Source organism: Salvelinus sp. IW2-2015, linkage group LG11, assembly GCF_002910315.2.
Source record: "Salvelinus sp. IW2-2015 linkage group LG11, ASM291031v2, whole genome shotgun sequence".
Taxonomy (NCBI): Eukaryota; Metazoa; Chordata; class Actinopteri; order Salmoniformes; family Salmonidae; genus Salvelinus; species Salvelinus sp. IW2-2015.
Genome location: NC_036851.1, coordinates 1935445 through 1956377, shown reverse-complemented (window position 1 = coordinate 1956377; position 20933 = coordinate 1935445). Strand labels below are relative to the sequence as shown.

General features: G+C 44.1%; 1 protein-coding gene across 1 annotated transcript in view; it reads left to right on the top strand.

The window, feature by feature from the left end:
* LOC111969651 (serine/threonine-protein kinase 4) overlaps positions 1 to 7748 on the top strand; it is a 55271-nt gene extending 47523 nt beyond the window's left edge. Inside the window, exon 11 of the mRNA XM_023995804.2 lies at positions 7017 to 7748. Within this exon, the coding sequence (XP_023851572.1) occupies positions 7017 to 7175 (159 nt within the window). The 3' untranslated portion in view covers positions 7176 to 7748. The remainder of the gene's footprint in view (positions 1 to 7016) is intronic.
* Positions 7749 to 20933: the final 13185 nt, after the last annotated feature.

The following is a 20933-nucleotide window of genomic DNA, read 5'->3' as shown; positions in this document are numbered from 1 at the left end:
ATCCCTTGCCTACACATTCTGTTTAGTTTAAGTGCGCTGGCCACACAGATGAGGGGTATGGAACATCTCAGCAGTGAAAAGATGAGACCTGTTGTGGCATCCTTGAGCCAGCAGTTTTGCTCTCTTGCCGTGTCATGCTGGACGTATTTGTTGTTCTCGTTTTGTTATGTTAAAACAGACTGACAGGCGACCGTCTAGTGACTCCAGAAGTCACTTACACTGGCAGCACGAGCAGCGGCAATATCTTCAATTGGACAATACAAACATCACGTTTGTTTCAAAACCCAACAGAATTGGGTCAGTAGCTGCAAATTAGACTTGGAGATGAGGATGCGATATGCAGCATTTTGGTTTGATGAGTCCAGCTTGGTCGTTCTTTGAAGTGTCATGATGACTGGGGTCTTTACTATAGGCTAGATGAAGCTAGCCTCATTTGTGCTGGATCTTAATATAGACCTGTCATACAAACTATTTTTGCCTGTATTGCCTTGATTTTGTTTGCGTGGCTTCAATACGTTAATATCTGACGGTTAACACAGCTGTAAGACATCACATTGGACTTTGATGTTTTCCACATTGCATGAGGGAGACAGAATATCTAGACTACTTTTAAGGGACCATGTGGTTCAAGAGAGGGCTTTTGCAATAAAAATTCAGGCAAGGTAACATGTGTAAGCCTATATCAACCTTCTCTTCCCGAGACCACCGGCCTTTTAAAATGTTTGTTGCAGCCCTGATATACTTCATTCAACTAGTCCACCAAAGAAATCAAGCCATTAACTAGTTGAATCTGATGTGAAAGATCAGGGCTACAACAAATATCTGACGGCTGGTGGTCCTCGAGGAGATGGTTGGGAAACACTGGCCATGATGTCGCTACAGACTTAGTCTGTGGGCAGTCTGCTTCATGAAATTATGGTTGTTAACTCACTAGGAAGCAGAACAGGTGCAGAGAGTGGCCATGCTGTTAGCTTAAGTTGCACTAATGGATGAATGTGTGCTAGAACAGCTGGGGGATAACATTTAGCTGCATTATGCATGAGAGCGAGATTACGAATGACAATGTTTTTGTCTCCAAACCCCCCTACTCTGAACACACCAAGTAAAGGAAGGTATGGGCCGTGGCTAATAATCCATGACAATGATTTTCACACTCCACCCCATTCTCAACTGTACACTATTTTGGGGGTGGCCTATTTTGCTTGGCATTGGAATATCTATGCTGGGTAGTTGCTGAGGCTGGGCGATATGGACAAAAATCCCTATTACGATAAATTGAATTTTTATGCGATAACGATAAATCCGCATTTAAATGACAATTAATACTTTTTGGGGGAGGTGCTAGAGCTGGGCCATAAGGACAAAAAGTAATACCGTGGGGCCTCCCGAGTGGCACAAGGGTTAAGGCACTGCATCTCAGTGCTTGAGGCGTCACTACAGACCCCGGTTTGATACCAGGCTGTGTAGCAGCTGGCCGTGACCAGGAGACCCATGAGGCGGCGCACAATTGGCCTAGCATCGTCCGGGTTAGGGGAGGGTTTGGCTGGCCGGGATGTCCTTGTCCCATTGCGCTCTAGCGACTCCTGTGGTGTACCGGGTTCATGCACGCTGAAACGGTCGCCAGTTGTACGGTGTTTCCTCAGACACATTGGTGCGGCTGGCTTCCGGGTTAAACGAGCAGTGTGTAAAGAAACAGTGCGGCTTGGCAGGGTTATGTTTCGGAGGACGCATGGCTCTCGACCTTCGACTCGCCCGAGTCCGTACGGGAGTTGCAGCGATAGGACAAGACTGTAACTACCAATTGGATATCACAAAATTGGGGAGAAAAGGGCAAAAAAATATATAAGAATATTGTGACAAATGTAGCTATTTTGCTCGATAACAGTAAATACAACACCAATTTCTTTTTATATTTTTTTTAAATAAATGGACAGTCACTTTATATTAGCAGCAGGGCTCTAGATAATATTTTTCAAGTAACAATAAGACAACTTAGATGGTAGCTTATGGTTAAAAAAGTAAGCTATTTCCTCTAATATATCCAGGGAATGTATTATTGATATTTTGATGTGCAACCTGTCAAAATATGATCCAGAATTGTCAGATTTATTGTTGGCTCTTCAGATAATTGGCTGTCTTTGTGCATATTGGCCTAAAGGCTATATTATTCACCACCTGAGGAAGTGGGAACTCAAAATTCGAAATATTATATTATTGCTATAAAGCCATTAGGGATGTGCATCTTTCCCTATCAAGACGATTCAATACGTATTTAGGTTCGATCGGGGGGCCAGCAGCAGCAGCAATGTAGCCTATGTTGTTTGTCCCCCCATTTTGGTTCTGAAGTCACCATACCCTAGAGCTGGTCAATACGGCCTGAAAATCATATCACAATTTATTTATTTTCAAACTTATGGACGATTCACAAAATATATCTTCATACATAAAAAATAAAAAACGTTGTATAGTTAAAGGTAAAATACACTGCATTTCAAACGGTCAGCAATAATCTAAAGAATTCAGGGTTTGTGAAATTATACCTAGGCTAAATATAAGGCTTCCACAACCATAAAACCCACTAATAATTGTAATATTTTATTCAAAATAGTTTAACCTGCTTTTTCGCAATAATCACATCTGGCTTTCAAGTCTGTCTATAAAAATGCCCTTTTTGTTACAAATTTAACCAGAACTATGCTTGATGCACATTCACTAATAATGACTAACTTCTTGTAGCAGGTATTATAGAAAATGAACACAGGTCTTATAAGCAATCTCAAGCACAAGGCACATGCTAGTGAGTAGCCAGCTAATCTTTATATTTAAAGTTTAGCCAACTTGGATCTATTTGCTAGCTAACAAGGCAGAACAGTTGAATTGTTATGAACACACCCTGTTTGAACAGCATGCTAGCCTGTCCACTTTGTTCAGCTGTTGAAATCAAGTGGCCTATCTTATTTCTCAGAATGAGAATGAGTTGCCAATTCCTTATATACTTGTGTTTTATGCTTATTGCCCATTTATAAAGACACAGACTAGACAGCTAATAACAGTCTTTGGCTAAAATGCTGCAACATTTGAGTAGTTGAGACATAAAAAGGGTATTGTTACAAAGGTTCTCCTCTTATACTGTAAAATAATGTCTCTGTGTTTGTCCATGTGACCAATTCTGTTGGACCAAACCTCAAATGCAAATAGCGAGTTCAAACTGTTTGTCAAAGGAAGAAGTTAACGCTCATCTTTGTTGTTGTGAGTGCCAGGTGATTGGCGTGTGTGTAAACAGAGAGGAAGAGGCAAAGCGAGAAGTGTCAATCTCACCAAAATCTGTCCAGAATATGCCCAATGTGTGTTCTAAATTTTACATTAACATTTTTGTCATTTAGCAGACTCTCTTATCCAGTGCGACTTACAGTTAGTGCATTCATCTTAAGATAGCTAGGTGGGACAACCATATATCACAGGCGTAGTAAGTAGTGAACAAGATTCTCTGGTCTGATGAAACCAAGATTGAGATCTTTGGCCTGAATGCCAAGCATCACATCTGGAGGAAACCTGTCACCATCCCTACGGTGAAGCATGGTGGTGACAGCGTCATGCTGTGGGATGTTTTTCAGCGGCAAGGACTGGGAGACTATTCAGGATCGAGGGGAAAATGAACGGAGCAAAGTACAGAGAGATCCTTGATGAAAACCGTCTCCAGAGCACTCGAGACCTCAGACAAGACTACGCAGGAGTAGCTTCGGGACAAGTTTCTGAATGTCCTTGAGTGGCCCAGCCAGATCGCAGACTTAAACCTGATCGAACATATCTGGAGAGACCTGAAAAACACTGCAGATATTCTGCAATTACTGCATCCAAAATACCAGTTGACTGCCGTTACTGCACTTTTTTTGTAAGGGTGCACAGTGGGGTGAGTGAGTGTGAGTGGCTCGCTCACACTGATGCCGACAGTGAAACAGGGACAGGCAGATACTTTCATAGCAGGAATCAACATAAGCCATAGACTGTTCTAAAACCATTACTTGGTCAACAGAAATAATCTACTTTGTGTTATGAAAATCACAGAAAATAACCAACGTGTTACCGATGTCGGCAAAATGATTTGGATAGAGGAAGGCAATGTCGGTGTCAGTAATTTTCGGTTTATCATCCCAGCTCTAGTAGTTGCTAGTAAGAGCAAATTCTACCATGTAGGTATTGCAGAAAGAGTGCAACTAATTCAGGATTATCTAATGCAGACAGCTAACCTGTAGATTTGAGGTCAGAATACGCTGCTTCCAAAGCGGCTGATTCGGACTCTACTCATGCCGCATACTTAAGTCAGATACAAGTTCAGTGATGAAGAGACTCCTTTTTCACTATATTCAGTTGAAGTCGGAAGTTTACACACACCTAGGTTGAAGTCATTCAAACTTGTTTTTTAACCACTCCACAAATTTCTTGTCCTAACCGACTTGCCAAAACTATAGTTTGTTAACATCTACTTTGTTAACATCTACTACAGATTATTTAACTTATAATTCACTGTATCACAATTCCAGTGGGTGAGAATTGTACATGCACTAAGGTGACTGTGCCTTTAAAAGGCTTGGGAAATTCCAGAAAATTATGTCATGGCTTTAGAAGCTTCTGATAGGCTAATTGACATAATTTGAGTCAATTGAAGGTGTACCTGTGGATGTATTTCAAGGCCTACTTTCAAACTCAGTGCCTCTTTGCTTGACATCATGGGAAAATCAAAAGAAATCAGCGAAGATATCAGAAAATAAATTGTAGACCTCAAGTCTGGTTCATTCTTGAGAGCAATTTCCAAATGCACCACGTTCATCTGTACAAACAATAGTACGTAAGTATAAACACCATGGGACCACGCAGCCGTCATACCGGTCAGGAAGGAGACGCGTTCTGTCTCCTAGAGATGAACGTACTTTGGTGCGAAAAGTACAAATCAATCCCAGAACAACAGCAATGGACCTTGTGAAGATGCTGTAGGAAACGGGTACAAAAGTATCTATATCCACAGTAAAACGAGTCCTATATCGACATAACCTGAAAGGCCGCTCAGCAAGGAAGAAGCCACTGCTCCAAAACTGCCATAAAAAAGCCAGACTACGGTTTGCAACTGCACATGAGGACAAAGATCGTACTTTTTGGAGAAATGTCCTCTGGTCTGATGAAGCAAAAATAGAACTGTTTTGCCATAATGACCATCCTTATGTTTGGAGGAAAAAGGGGGAGGCTTGCGAGCAGAAGAACACCATCTCAACCTTAAAGCACAGGGGTGGCAGGATCATGTTGTGGGGGTGCTTTGCTGCAAGAGGGACTGGTGCACTTCACAAAATAGATGGCATCATGAGGGAGGAAAATTATGTGGATATATTGAAGCAACATCTCAATACATCAGTCAGGAAGTTAAAGCTTGGTCGCAAATGGGTCTTCCAAATGGACAATGACCCCAAGCATACTTCCAAAGTTGTGGCAAAATGGCTTAAGGACAACGAAGTCAAGGTATTGGAATGGCCATCACAAAGCCCTGACCTCAATCCTATTGAAAATATCTGGGCAGAACTGAAAAAGTGTGTGCGAGCAAGGAGGCCTACAAACCTGACTCAGTTACACCAGCTCTGTCAGGAGGAATGCGCCAGAATTCACCCAACCTATTGTGGGAAGCATGTGGAAGGCTACCCAAAACGTTTAGCCTACACAATGGGATGAATAGAGGCTGTTCTCTTTGCTACAGTTGAAGGATGTTTACATACACCTTAGCCAAAAACATTTAAACTCAGTTTTTCACAACTCCTGACATGTAATCCTAGTGAAAATTCCCTGTCTTTGGCTAAGGTGTCAGGAGTTGTGAAAAACTGAGTTTAAATGTTTTTGGCTAAGGTGTATGTAAACATACTTCAACTGTAGCAAAGAGAACAGCCTCTATTCATCCCATTGTGTAGGCTAGTTACAATCAACCCCCACTCTCCATGCCTTTCACCTGACTTCCCGAACTCACTAGAAGATCTGTTTTGATGTCAGAGCAAACTCTCAAAGGACGTTGTAGGTGTCTCCATCCAAAAATGAGCCTTACCAGTTACAAACAAATATTCTTTGGTTTATTGTCCCATGTTTCTTTGCCCATTCTTTGTTGGGTGTATCTCATATTGAACACATCCATGCCTATATGGAAGAGCCAAAGGTGTGTCCTTATCTCCGTTAATAACCTGTCTATTTGATCTCTCTTACCCACTGTGCTCTACGGTGAGGCTGTCACCTGCTCTTCTGGCCCAGTAGGTTATCAGTGGCTTCTCAAGACTCTCTGCCTAGGGGCCACATAACATTTGTAATAACAGCAGACGCTGTTGTCCAGAGCAATTTAGAGGATCAGTTAGGGTTAAATTCTTTCCTCAAGGGCACATCGACAGATATTTCACCTAATCAGCTCGGGGATTCAAACCAGCAACCTTTTGGTTACTGATCCAACGCTCTTAACTGCTAATCTACCTGCCACCCTAACCAGGCATGATATCCTAATCTGGCATATAGCCTAACCAGTACAAAGGCCAATAGCACACCAATAGCGTTTGCTGGCCGAGAATACTTAGCACCTCTGAATAGAGTGCCGGCCGTAATTTGCGAACTGATTGCGCACCGATTTTATATGTAGAATCGTTTGAAAATGTCGGCAGCAGAACAATAGATCCACATTCGGTGCAATGTGCGAAAGCGTTAATGCTCATGTGTCTTATCAATCATTATCGAGAGCCTGTATTTTGGGATTTTGTAAGGATCTTAACATTTATTGGTGAAGAGTTCTTAGGATGAACTTCAACTTTATGCAAGTTGCACAAGAAGCACTAAGTACTTCTGAGGACACCATGGTTTAATGTGCAATGTTTAGACCAGGTTTTTTGTAATTATATTGCTGGTGTAGGCATGGTTTGAAGGTGGGATTCTTACATGTCTTTCAGCTAAAGTTCAAGCTTAGTATAGTTGATGACTTTGTGTGAACATTGTATTATTTTTAGATGCGAACATGGAGCGTGGAGGAGCTGAGGTCACGGCTGGCCTCCCTGGACCCCCAGATGGAGCAGGAGATCAAGGAGATCCGCCAGCGCTACCTGGCCAAGCGCCAGCCCATCCTGGACGCCATCGAGGCCAAGAAGCGACGCCAGCAGAACTTCTGATGCACTTTGGCATGCCATACTCAAACGTCTTAAGTGGACTTTTGGTCATTCACACTGGACAATGACACGGACAGATTACTTCTGTTCATTGCTTTGGACTCCTTCATTGCGTTTCTTGTCTTTTTCTTTATAGGAAAACCACTTAATGCTGCCATGCATGGATGTTTTTTTTTGTCTTAAGTAAAAAAAAATAGGGCACTTGAGACCTCAAGTATTCTTTTTTTCACTCATGTGGTACAATTGTATTATCTTTCACTGTTGGTACTCTTGAAACAACTGTGTTGAATTGGTAATTGGAAATTACTTTTATACACTGTATCATTTTGTGTTTTACCACTTTTGTGTAATTTGGTACTTATTCCTTAATTTGTATTTAGGTTCTCCATACTATTAAATGTTCAGCACAGTACAATATCCTGCCAAAGGGAAGTTCAATTTACTTCATGGGTATATGACCCAGGAGAACCTGAATTTAAATTCAATAGATAGTACCACAGCCTTAGTTGAATGCATGTGCCTCAATAAACAACAACATTCCAACTTCAGATACGTGCATAGCTGATGTTAATGGTTGATTTCAAGAAAACGTCAAGTTTCATGCACATATTTGGAATTTGTTTCTGAATTATGTCATTTTAGAGATATTACAATGAGAGGTTTGGTTAAAAGATGTTTGAAAAATGTAAGTGAAACCTTGTTTTTTTTGTTGAACCATGATGCACTTCATTGTTTTTCACTGTACAGTTACTTCTCTATTTTTGTTCATAACTCATTGTCAACATTCCATAGAGCAGCTTGTACTTATTTTTTTAACATTCAGACTTTTGGTATACGTAAGGGGCAATCATTTTGTATATATAGTTTAGGCAGTTATATCCTTACGAGGAAGATACATTTTGCATTTGTTGTGCTACAGAAATTTGCATCCGTGTGCAAACTAGCCTCTCAGGTCAGATATTCTCAGGTTCGTATACAAGGACATTAATTAAGAAATTAATCGAAATAACCCAGTTTGATGACCAATAAGCACAATTTAGTTACCTGAAAATATTACTTGTTACAAGCAAAAAGGGAATGTATTTAATTGCCTTATACTGCCTACTTATTTGTTTTTCTGCTTTATAATTGTAATAATGATCTGTCAATTTACTCGTTTTTTAAAAAAGAATTACAATTATTTAATTACTGTAGGTTGATAACTCCTCAAACCTTTGACATATCCCTCAATCTAAACCTCTGTTGATCTGATATTTATTTGAGATTTCACATTGTTACTTACAACCATTGTTTCTGAGTAAGGGAGTCTATGTTTTTATCTGTTATATTGAAAGGCATTCATTGAAGTAGAAATCACTGGAAAGCATTTCAGCCCTGTAATATGAATGAAGAACTGGTGTGTACTCAGTCTCCACTTGTCCTTTAAATTTAGTATTCATTCCAAGAAAATGGTTTTGAAATGTTGATGCCTTAAATTATGCAATGAAAGTCATGCATGTGTTAAATATCAGTGTTTGATTTGTGTATTTGTTGCGTGCCTATTAAAACCAGTTTAAGGAATGTGTTTATTTGTACCATGTGTTTTCTCTCCCCATTTGAAGTTACTGATGTTGGAACCAGTGTTTTGGAACCAATGAGTATTTTGGCTTTGTAATGACATTTCAGGCAAGGTAACATGTGTATACCTAGATCAGTGTTTCCCAACCCTCTCCTCGGAAACCACCAGCCTTTTAACATATTTGTTGCAACCCTGATAAAGCACACCTCATTCAACTAGTACACAAAAGAAAATCAAGCCATTAACTAGTTGAATCTGATGTGCTAGCCCAGGGCTACAACAAATATCTGACGGCTGGTGGACCTCAAGGAGATGGTTGGGAAACACTGGCCTAAATGTCACTACAGACTTAGTCTGTGGGCAGAATGCTTTATGGAAATACTTTCTGCCTTATGAAATTATGGTTGTAGAACAGGTGGCCATGCTGCTACCTTAAATTGCAACTCAGGATGAATGTGTGCTAGAACAGCTGGGGGATAGCATTTATCTGCATTATGCACGAGAGAGATTATGAATTACCACGTTTTTGTCTCCAAACGCTCCTCTACTCTGAACACACCAAGTAAAGGAAGGTAAGGGCTGTGGCCAATTACCAATGTCAGGGGTTTTCACACTGCTCCCCATTCCCCACTGGACACTATTTTGGGGTACTTGCTTGGCTGTAGATTATCTATGCTGGGTAGTTGCTGAGGTTGGGAGATATGGACAAAAGTCTTTATCGCTGTGAAATGACATTTTGGGCGATAATGATGAATCTGCAACTCCGTATTAGGAAGGTGTTCCTAATGTTTGGTATACTCAGAAGACTAATTGTTTAAAGAAAAACAACCAAAACTATTGCTGATGGTGAACCAGAACAATCAAAATAATATCTATTGTAAGCCGAGTTCAGCAGGTTGGTCAGAGTGCGAAGCTGTGCACATTGCGTAGTTTGACTAGTCTACCGATATTGCCTGGGGTTGTTCAGTATGCTAAATGACTTGTACTGTAGATCAATGACTGTCAACACGGTTACATCCAGTTCGACACTGAAGGAGAGGACGCATCAGTTGTCACAAAAGATGAGGGGTATTTTCAAAAGGTAGAATGAATGTAATATGAGCAATACATGTTAGTGAACCAGGGCTCTACTGGCACATCAAAACCATACTACAGCCCACTCCGGTTGTAAAGTGGTGCCATGAACTCAATATTAAGGGGTTGAGAAATTATGTACTCACAGAAAGCTGTGATGCTCCTCTCTGTAACTAGAATAACAGTAGTTGATTTGAAAACTAGTTTTCCTGCAATTACATTTTTAGCAAAGGTCATGCTTGTGCTTCTCTGAATGCATCTCTCCCTCCTTGCGCACAGTGGGGAGTGAGAGTGGCTCACTCACACAGCAGCCAACAGCGAAACATGGACCGGCAAATACTTTGAAAGCAGGAATCAACATAAGGCATAGACTATTACTGTTGACCATAATGATTTTAGAACAACCTACTTGTGTAGCAAAATCACAGAATATTACCGACTTATGCAAAATGCTTCAGTTAGAGGAAGGAGGTTTCTGTAATTTTCTGTTTATCTTCCCAGCTCTAGTAGTTGATGGTAAGAAGCACATTCTACCATACAGGCAATGCAGAAAAAGAGTGCAACAAATTTAGGATGATCGAATGCAGACAGCTAACCTGAAGAATACATTTGTTCCAAAGTGGCTGATTCGGTCTAAACTCATGCACTTAATGCACACCTGAACACACACACTTTTGACTGATACTATATATTTCACTTGGTGTAGGCTGTTCACTATTAACTTGTTATAAACTTAATTTAAGCATTTTATTTATTACTACTACTAGCTTATCAGGGAGAGATTCCAGCTTGCTCTTGCTTGCTGAATGTAAAATAGTGGAGTTTGAAAGGAGAGAGAGAGAGCATCGATAGTGTGATCAATATACACCATATGAGTAGCCTGCTAATGTGCAAAGCCTTCGGAACGTATTTAGACCCCTGGACTTTTTCCGCATTTTGTTACATTACAGCTTTATTCTATAATGGATTAAATAAAAAAATGTCTTCAGCAATCTACACACAATACCCTGTAATGACAAAGCGTAAACAGTTTACATTTTTTTGGGACATTTATAAAAAATGTAACACAGATAACTTATTTACGTACGTTTTCAGACTATTTGCTATGAGACTAGAAATTGAGCTCAGGTGCATCCTGTTTCCATTGATCACCCTTGAGATGTTTCTACAACTTGATTGGAGTCCACCTGTAGTAAATCAAATTGCTTGGACATGATTTGGAAAGGCACACACCTGCCAATATAAGGTCCCACATTCGACAGTGCATCTCAGAGGAAAAACCAAGCCATGAGGTCAAAGGAATTGCCCATAGAGCTCTGAGACAGAATTGTGTCGAGGCACAGATCTGGGGAAGGGTACCAAAACATTTCTCTAGCATTGAAGTTCCTCAAGAACACAGTGGCCTCCATCATTCTTAAAAGGAAGAAGTTTGGAACCACCAAGACTCTCCCTAGAGCTGGCCGGCCGGCCAAACTGAGCAATCGGGGGGAGAAGGGCCTTGGTCAGGGAGGTGACCAAGAACCCAATGGTCACAATGACAGAGCTCAAGAGTTCCTCTGTAGAGATGGGAGAACCTTCCAGAAGGACAACCGTCTCTGCAGCACTCCACCAATCAGGCCTTTATGGTAGAGTGGCCAGACGGAAGCCACTCCTCAGTAAAAAGGCACCTGACAGCCCGCTTGGAGTTTGCCAAAAGGCATCTAAAGACTCTCAGACCATGAGAAACAAGATTCGCTGGTCTGATGAAACCATGATTGAACTCTTTGGCCTGAATGCCAAGCATCACATCTGGAGGAAACCTGTCACCGTCCCTACGGTGAGGCATGGTGGTGGCAGATTCATGCTGTTGGGATGTTTTCCAGCTGAAGGGACTGGGAGACTAGTCAGGATCGGGGCAAAGATGAACGTAACAAAGTACAGAGAGATCCTTGATGAAAACCTGCTCCAGAGCTCTCAGGACCTCAGACTGGCGTGAAGGTTGACCTTCCAATAGGACAACAACCCTAAGCACCCAGCCAAGACAACACAGGAGGGGCTTCGGGGCAAGTCTCTGAATGTCCTTGAGTGGCCCAGCCAGAGCCCTGACATAAACCTGATCGAACATCACTGGAGAGACCTGAAAATAGCTGTGCACCCACGCTCCCCATCCAACCTGACAGAGATTGAGAGGATCTGCAGAGAAGAATGGGTGAAACTCCCAAATACAGGTGTGCCAAGTTTGTAGCTCATACCCAAGAAGACTCAAGGCTGTAATCTCTGCCAAAGGTGCTTCAACAAAGTACTGACTAAACTAAAGGATCTGAATTCTTATGTAAATGTAATATTTAAGTTTTTTTATTTGTTATAAATTAGCAAAAATGTCTAAAAAAACGATTTTTGCTTAGAACATCTCATTCCAAAATCATGGGCATTAATATGGAGTTGGTCCCCCCTTTGCTGCTATAGGCCTGGCTCGCCGTCTCATTCCAATTCATCCCAAAAGTGTTAGATGGGGTTGAGGTAAGGGCTATGTGCAGGCCAGTCAAGTTCTTCCACACCGATCTCGAAAAACCATTTCTGTATGGACCTCGTTTTATGCAGATGGGCATTGTCATGCTGAAACAGGAAAGGGTTTTCCCCAAACTGTTGCCACAAAGTTGGAAGCACAGAATCATCTACAAGGAGTGGAATCGACTTCCGCCGAAGTCGGCTCCTCTCCTTGTTCGGGCGGCGTTCGGCGGTCGACGTCACCGGCTTTCTAGCCATCGCCGCTCCATTTTTCATTTATCCATTTGTTTTGTCTTGTTCCCTGCACACCTGGTTTTCATTCCCCAATCACACTACATGTATTTATTCCTCTGTTCCCACTCATGTCTTTGTGTGAGAATGTTTCGTGTTACGTGTCATGTTTGACGTGCTATTTCTGGTGTGCGTTTTATTCCGTGTTTTATTTCACGAGGTATGTTTATTTGCTTGTACATATTATTCTGACTGTTTGCGCGTTTTGCACTTTGGCATATTGGCTGGAGGTTTTCGACGCAGTGGCGTCCGTCTGTTGGTTTCTCCTGCCTAAATAAAGTGTGCGCCTGTTCACAACTCTCTGCTCGCCTGCACCTGACTCCGCTCCCAGTACGCACACCATTGACAGATTGTCATTGTATGCTGTAGCTTTAAGATGGAATAAAGACGTCTAGCCCAAACCATGAAAAATAGCCCCAGACAATTATTTCCCCTCCACCAAACCTTACAATCGGCACTATGCATTTGGGCAGGTAGCGTTCTCCTGTTCTCCTGTCGTTGAGATTCAAATCAATAATGAGGAGAGACAAGGTCAATCACCAATATTACTTTATTCAAAATGTATTAATAACATTGATTAATTATTGCAATAATGAAGCTGGTTGATGAACCATCCTTAGATGATTCGTTGAGAGCCCAACGAGCGGATTTGAGCCACAGAATTGCATAGCAAAGTACATCCTCCTGAATGTTCATGACAAACAACAGATGTGTGCAATGGGTCACAAGGTTAGGATTTGTATGAAATAAATTAATAATTCACAGCTGACACAATCGTCGTCTTGAAAATGACCGTACCAAGGTGCAGCCTGGTGAGCGTACATTTTTTCTTTATTTTCTGAATGTCGCCAAGCAAAACAATACAACAAAAACGAACGTGAAGCTCCGTAATGCTATACATGCACAAACGAAGACAACTACCCACAACTACCAAAAGGAAAAAAGGCTGCCTAAGTATGATTCCCAATCAGAGACAACGATAGACAGCTGTACCTGGTTGTTGTCCATGATGATCTTTATGGCCTTCCTGTGACATCGGGTGGTGTAGGTGTCCTGTAGGGCAGGTAGTTTTCCCCCAGTGATGCGTTGTGCAGACTTCACTACCTTCTGGAGAGCCTTACGGTTGTGGGCGGAGCAGTTGCCGTACCAGGCGGTGATACAGCCCGACAGGATGCTCTGTAGAAGTTTGTGAGTGCTTTTGGTGACAAGCCGAATTTCTTCAGCCTCCTGAGGGTGAAGAGGCGCTGTGTGGGTGGACCAATTCAGTTTGTCCGTGATGTGTACGCCGAGGAACTTAAAACGTACTACCCTCTCCACTACTGTCCCGTCGATGTGGATAGGGGGGTGCTCCCTCTGCTGTTTCCTGAAGTCCACGATCATCTCCTTTGTTTTGTTGACGTTGAGTGTGAGGTTATTTTCCTGACACCACACTCCGAGGGCCCTCACCTCCTCCCTGTAGGCCGTCTCGTCATTGTTGGTAATCAAGCCTACCACTGTAGTGTCGTCCGCAAACTTGATGATTGAGTTGGAGGCGTGCCTGGCCACGCAGTCGTGGGTGAACAGGGAGTACAGCAGAGGGCTCAGAACGCACCCTTGTGTTGAGGGTCAGCGGGGTGGAGATGTTGTTACCTACCCTCACCACCTGGGGGCGGCCCGTCAGGAAGTCCAGTACCCAGTTGCACAGGGCGGGGTCGAGACCCAGGGTCTCGAGCTTGATGATGAGTTTGGAGGGTACTATGGTGTTAAATGCTGAGCTGTAGTCGATGAACAGCATTCTCACAGGTATTCCTCTTGTCCAGATGGGTTAGGGCAGTGTGCAGTGTGGTTGCGATTGCGTCGTCTGTGGACCTATTGGGGCGGTAAGCAAATTGGAGTGGGTCTAGGGTGTCAGGTAGGGTGGAGGTGATATGGTCCTTGACTAGTCTCTCAAAGCACTTAATGATGACGGAAGTGAGTGCTACGGGGCGGTAGTCGTTTAGCTCAGTTACCTTAGCTTTTTTGGGAACAGGAACAATGGTTGCCCTCTTGAAGCATGTGGGAACAGCAGACTGGGATAAGGATTGATTGAATATGTCCTTAAACACACCAGCCAGCTGGTCTGCGCATGCTCTGAGGACGCGGCTGGGAATGCCGTCTGGGCCTGCAGCCTTGCGAGGGTTAACACGTTTAAATGTTTTACTCATGTCGGCTGCAGTGAAGGAGAGTCCGCAGGTTTTGGTAGCGGGCCGTCTCAGTGGCACTGTATTGTCCTCAAAGTGAGCAAAGAAGTTATTTAGTCTGTCTGGGAGCAAGACATCCTGGTCCGTGACAGGGCTGGTTTTCTTTTTGTAATCCGTGATTGACTGTAGACCCTGCCACATACCTCTTGTGTCTGAGCCGTTGAATTGCAACTCTACTTTGTCTCTATACTGACGCTTAGCTTGTTTGATTGCCTTGCGGAGGGAATATCTACACTCTTTGTATTCGGTCATGTTTCCGGTCACCTTGCCCTGGTTAAAAGCAGTGGTTCGCGCTTTCAGTTTCGCACGAATGCTGCCATCAATCCACGGTTTCTGGTTTGGGAATGTTTTAATAGTTGCTGTGGGTACGACATCGCCGATGCACTTTCTAATGAACTCGCTCACCGAATCAGCGTATTCGTCAATGTTGTTGTTGGACGCAATGCGGAACATATCCAAATCCACATGATCGAAGCAGTCTTGAAGCGTGGAATCAGATTGGTCGGACCAGCGTTGAACAGACCTGAGCACGGGAGCTTCTTGTTTTAGTTTCTGTCTGTAGGCTGGAAGCAACAAAATGGAGTCGTGGTCAGCTTTTCCGAAAGGAGGGCGGGGGAGGGCCTTATATGCGTCGCGGAAGTTAGAATAACAATGATCCAGGGTTTTACCAGCCCTGATTGCGCAATCGATATGCTGATAGAATTGAGGGAGTCTTGTTTTCAGATTAGCCTTGTTAAAATCATCAGCTACAATGAATGCAGCCTCCGGATATGTGGTTTCGAACAGGGCTCCGGGCAGCCGAGCGGAAATGGAGGAAAACTCGCCTCCCTGCGGACCTGGCATCCTTTCACTCCCTCCTCTCTACTTTCTCCTCTTCTGTCTCTGCTGCTAAAGCCACTTTCTACCACTCTAAATTCCAAGCATCTGCCTCTAACCCTAGGAAGCTCTTTGCCACCTTCTTCCTCCCTCCTGAATCCTCCTCCCCCTCCTCCCCCCTCCTCCCTCTCTGCGGATGACTTCGTCAACCATTTTGAAAAGAAGGTCGACGACATCCGATCCTCGTTTGCTAAGTCAAACGACACCGCTGGTTCTGCTCACACTGCCCTACCCTGTGCTTTGACCTCTTTCTCCCCTCTCTCTCCAGATGAAATCTCGTGTCTTGTGACGGCCGCCGCCCAACAACCTGCCCGCTTGACCCTATCCCCTCCTCTCTTCTCCAGACCATTCCGGAGACTTCTCCCTTACCTCCACCTCGCTCATCAACTCATCCTTGACCGCTGGCTACGTCCCTTCCGTCTTCAAGAGAGCGAGAGTTGCACCCCTTCTGAAAAAACCTACACTCGATCCTCCGATGTCAACAACTACAGACCAGTATCCCTTCTTTCTTTCTCTCCAAAACTCTTGAACTGCTGTCCGTCTTGGCCAGCTCTCCTGCTATCTTCTAGAATGACCTTCTTGATCCATCAGTCAGGTTTCAAGACTAGTCATTCAACTGAGACTGCTCTTCTCTGTGTCACGGAGGCGCTCCGCACTGCTAAAGCTAACTCTCTCTCCTCTGCTCTCATCCTTCTAGACCTATCGGCTGCCTTTGATACTGTGAACCATCAGATCCTCCTCTCCCACTCTCCGAGTTGGGCATCTCCGGCGCGGCCCACGCTTGGATTGCGTCCTACCTGACAGGTCGCTCCTACCAGGTGGCGTGGCGAGAATCTGTCTCCGCACCACGTGCTCTCACACACTGGTGTCCCCCAGGGCTCTGTTTATAGGCCTCTCCTATTCTCGCTATAAACCAAGTCACTTGGCTCTGTCATATCCTCACATGGCCTCTCCTATCATTGCTATGCAGACGACACACAATTAATCTTCTCCTTTCCCCCTCTGATAACCAGGTGGCGAATCGCATCTCTGCATGTCTGGCAGACATATCAGTGTGGATGACGGATCACCACCTCAAGCTGAACCTCGGCAAGACGGAGCTGCTCTTCCTCCCGGGGAAGGACTGCCCGTTCCATGATCTCGCCATCACGGTTGACAACTCCATTGTGTCCTCCTCTCCAGAGCGCTAAGAACCTTGGCGTGATCCTGGACAAACACCCTGTCGTTCTCAACTCACATCAAGGCGGTGACCCGTTCCTGTAGGTTCATGCTCTACAACATTCGCAGAGTACGACCCTGCCTCACACAGGAAGCGGCGCAGGTCCTAATCCAGGCACTTGTCATCTCCCGTCTGGATTACTGCAACTCGCTGTTGGCTGGGCTCCCTGCCTGTGCCATTAAACCCCTACAACTCATCCAGAACGCCGCAGCCCGTCTGGTGTTCAACCTCCCAAGTTCTCTCACGTCACCCCGCTCCTCCGCTCTTTCCACTGGCTTCCAGTTGAAGCTCGCATCCGCTACAAGACCATGGTGCTTGCCTACGGAGCTGTGAGGGGAACGGCACCTCCGTACCTTCAGGCTCTGATCAGGCCCTACAACCCAAACAAGGGCACTGCGTTCATCCACCTCTGGCCTGCTCGCCCTCCCTACCTCTGAGGAAGTACAGTTCCCGCTCAGCCCAGTCAAACTGTTCGCTGCTCTGGACCCCCAATGGTGGAACAAACTCCTCACGACGCCAGGTCAGCGGAGTCAATCACCACTTCCCGGAGACACCTGAAACCCACCTCTTTAAGGAATACCTAGGATAGGATAAAGTATTCCTCCTACCCCCCCTCCCCTTAAATGAGTTAGATGCACTATTGTAAAGTGGTTGTTCCACTGGATATCATAAGGTGAATGCACCAATTTGTAAGTCGCTCTGGATAAGAGCGTCTGCTAAATGACTTAAATGTAATGTAAAATGTAAATGTTTCCAGTTTACATAGAGTCAAATAAAGTTCGTTCAGGGCCATCGATGTGTCTGCTTGGGGGGATATATTACGGCTGTGATTATATAGAAGAGAATTCCCTTGGTAGATCATGCGGTCGACATTTCATTGTGAGGAATTCTAAGTCAGGTGAACAGAAGGACTTGAGTTCCTGTATGTTGTTATGATCACACCACGTCTCGTTAATCATAAGGCATACCCCCCCGCCACACTTCTTACCAGAAAGATGCTTGTTTCTGTCGGCGCGATGCGTGAAGAAACCAGCTGGCTGCACCGACTCCGATAGCGTCTCTCGAGTGAGCCATGTTTCCGTGAAGCAAAGAACGTTACAGTCTCTGATGTTTCTCTGGAAGGAAACCCTTGCTCGGATTTCATCAACCTTGTTGTCAAGAGACTGGACATTGGCGAGTAGTATGCTAGGGAGTGGTGCGCGATGTGCCCGTCTCCGGAGCCTGACCAGAAGACCGCTTTGTTTGCCCCTTTTACGGCGACGTTGTTTAGATTCGCCGGCTGGGATCAGATCCATTGTCCTGGGTGGAAGGCAAAACACAGAATCCGCTTCGGGAAAGTCATATTCCTGGTCGTAATGATGGTGAGTTGACGTTGCTCTTATATTCAGTAGTTCCTCCCGACTGTATGTAATAAAACCTAAGATTACCTGGGGTACCAATGTAAGAAATAACACGTAAAAAAACGAAATACTGCATAGTTTCCTAGGAACGCGAAGCGAGGTGGCCATCTCTGTCGGCCATCTCCTCCAGAGTCCAATGACGACGAGCTTTACACCACTCCAGCCAACGCTTGGCATTGCACATGGTGATCTTAGGCTTGTGTGTGGCTGAAGCTCCCGACGAACAGTTCTTGTGCTAACGTTGCTTCCAGAGTCAGTTTGGAACTCTGTAGAGAGTGTTGCAACCGATGACAGCCGATTTTTACGCGCTTCAGCACTCGGATTTCCTGTTGTGTGTGCTTGTGTGGCCTACCACTTTGCGTCTGAGCCGTTGTTGCTCCTAGACGTTTCAACTTCACAATAACAGCACTGACAGTTGACCAGGGCAGCTCTAGCAGGGTAGAAGTTTGACGAACTGACTTGATGGAAAAGTGGCATCCTATGACGATGCCAAGTTGAAAGTCATTGAGCACTGAGTTCCAGTAAGGCCAATCTACTGCCAATGTTTGTCTATGGAGATTGCATGGCTGTATGCTCGATTGTATACACCTGTCAGCAACGGGTTTGACTGAAATAGCCAAATCTACTCATTTAAAGGGGTGTCCACATACTTTTATATATAGAGTACCAGTCAAAAGTTTGGACACACCTACCAATTCCAGGGTTTTTATTTTTGATATTTTCTATATTGTAGAATAATAGTGAAGACATCAAAACCATTAAATAGCACATATTTCAAAAGTTTGGACACACCTACCAATTCCAGGGTTTTTCTTTATTTTTGATATTTTCTATATTGTAGAATAATAGTGAAGACATCAAAACCATGAAATAGCACATATAGTATCCAATAAAGTGTTAAAAAATTGAAATATATTTTCGATTTTCGATTATTCAAAGTAGTCACCCACTGCCTCGAGAAACTCCCCAAACACAGATGTGCCAAGCGTGTAGCGTCATACCCAAGAAGACTCGAGGCTGTAATCACTGCTAAAGGTACTTCAACAGAGTACTGAGTAAAGGGTTTGAATACTTATGTGAATGTGATATTTCAGTTTTTTATTGTTAAGAAATTAGCAAACATTTCTAAAACCCTGTTTTTGCTTAGTCATTATGGGGTATTGTGTATAGATAGATGAAAAAACAATTTAATACATTTTAGAATAAGGCTGTAACCTAACAAAATTTGAAAAAAGTCAAGGGGTCTGAATGCTTTCCGAAGGAACTGTATATTTAATTTCTTTATTTTATTTAACCTTTATTTAACTAGGCAAGTCAGTTAAAAACAACGTGAATCCGACCATCACCCCTGGTGAGACAAAACCGCGACTCTTCAGTGAAGAGCACATTTTGCCAGTCCTGTCTGGTCCTGGGACGGTGGGTTTGTGCCCATAGGCAACACCGTTGCCGGTGATGTCTGGTGAGGACCTGCCTTACAACAGGCCTACAAGCCCTCAGTCCAGCCTCTCTCAGCCTATTGCGGACAGTCTGAGCACTGATGGAGGGATTGTTCGTTCCTGATGTAACTCGGTCAGTTGTTGTTGCCATCCTGCACCTGTCCCGCAGGTGTGATGTTCGGATGTACCAATCCTGTACAGGTGTTGTTACACGTGGTCTGCCACTGTGAGGACAATCAGCTGTCCGTCCTGTCTCCCTGTAGCGCTGTCTTAGGCGTGTCACAGTACAGACATTGCAATTTATTGCCTCCTTGCAGCATGCCTAAGGCACGTTCACGTAGATGAGCAGGGACCCTGGGCATCTTTCTTTTGGTGTTTTTCAGAGTCAGTAGAAAGGCCTCTTTAGTGTCCTAAGTTTTCATAATTGTGACCTTAATTGCCTACCGTCTGTAAGCTGTTAGTGTCTAAAAACTTCTTAGTGCTGGGATTCCGTTAACGGGATCGATATGACAACAGCCAGTGAAAGTGCAGGGCGCCAAATTCAAAACAACAGAAATCTCATAATTAAAATTCCTCAGACATACAAGTATTTTAAACCATTTTAAAGATAAACTTGTTGTTAATCCCACCACAGTGTCCGATTTCAAAAAGGCTTTACGACGAAAGCACACCATATCATTATGTTAGGTCAGCACCTATTCACAGAAAAACCTGTTCGATCTGGCTGTTGGTCTGAGGGTGATATCCAGAAGAAAGACTGACATTGATACCAAGAGCTGAACAGAAGGATCTCCATACCTGGGAGGTAAACTGGGGTCGTCTGTCGGAAATGATGTCAGTGGGAATGCCATGCAGACGAAACAGATGGGATACTAACAGGTCCGCAGTCCCACTGGAGGATGGGAGCTTGGAGAGGGGAATGAAATTAGCCATTTTGGAAAACCTGTCAATAACGGTGAGGATGATGGAGTTACCGTTAGATGGGGGAAGGCCAGTGACGAAGTCCAGAGCTATGTGTAACCAGGGGCGACTGGGTATGGGAAGAGGGCGGAGCAGACCGGAAGTGGGTTTAGTGGAGTTTTGTTACGGGCACAGACCGAGCAGGCTAAGACGAACTCACGGACGTCTCTCTCCATGGCGGGCCACCAAAAGCGCTGACGCAGGAAGGCGAGGGTCCGGTTTATACCAGGGTAACAGGTGA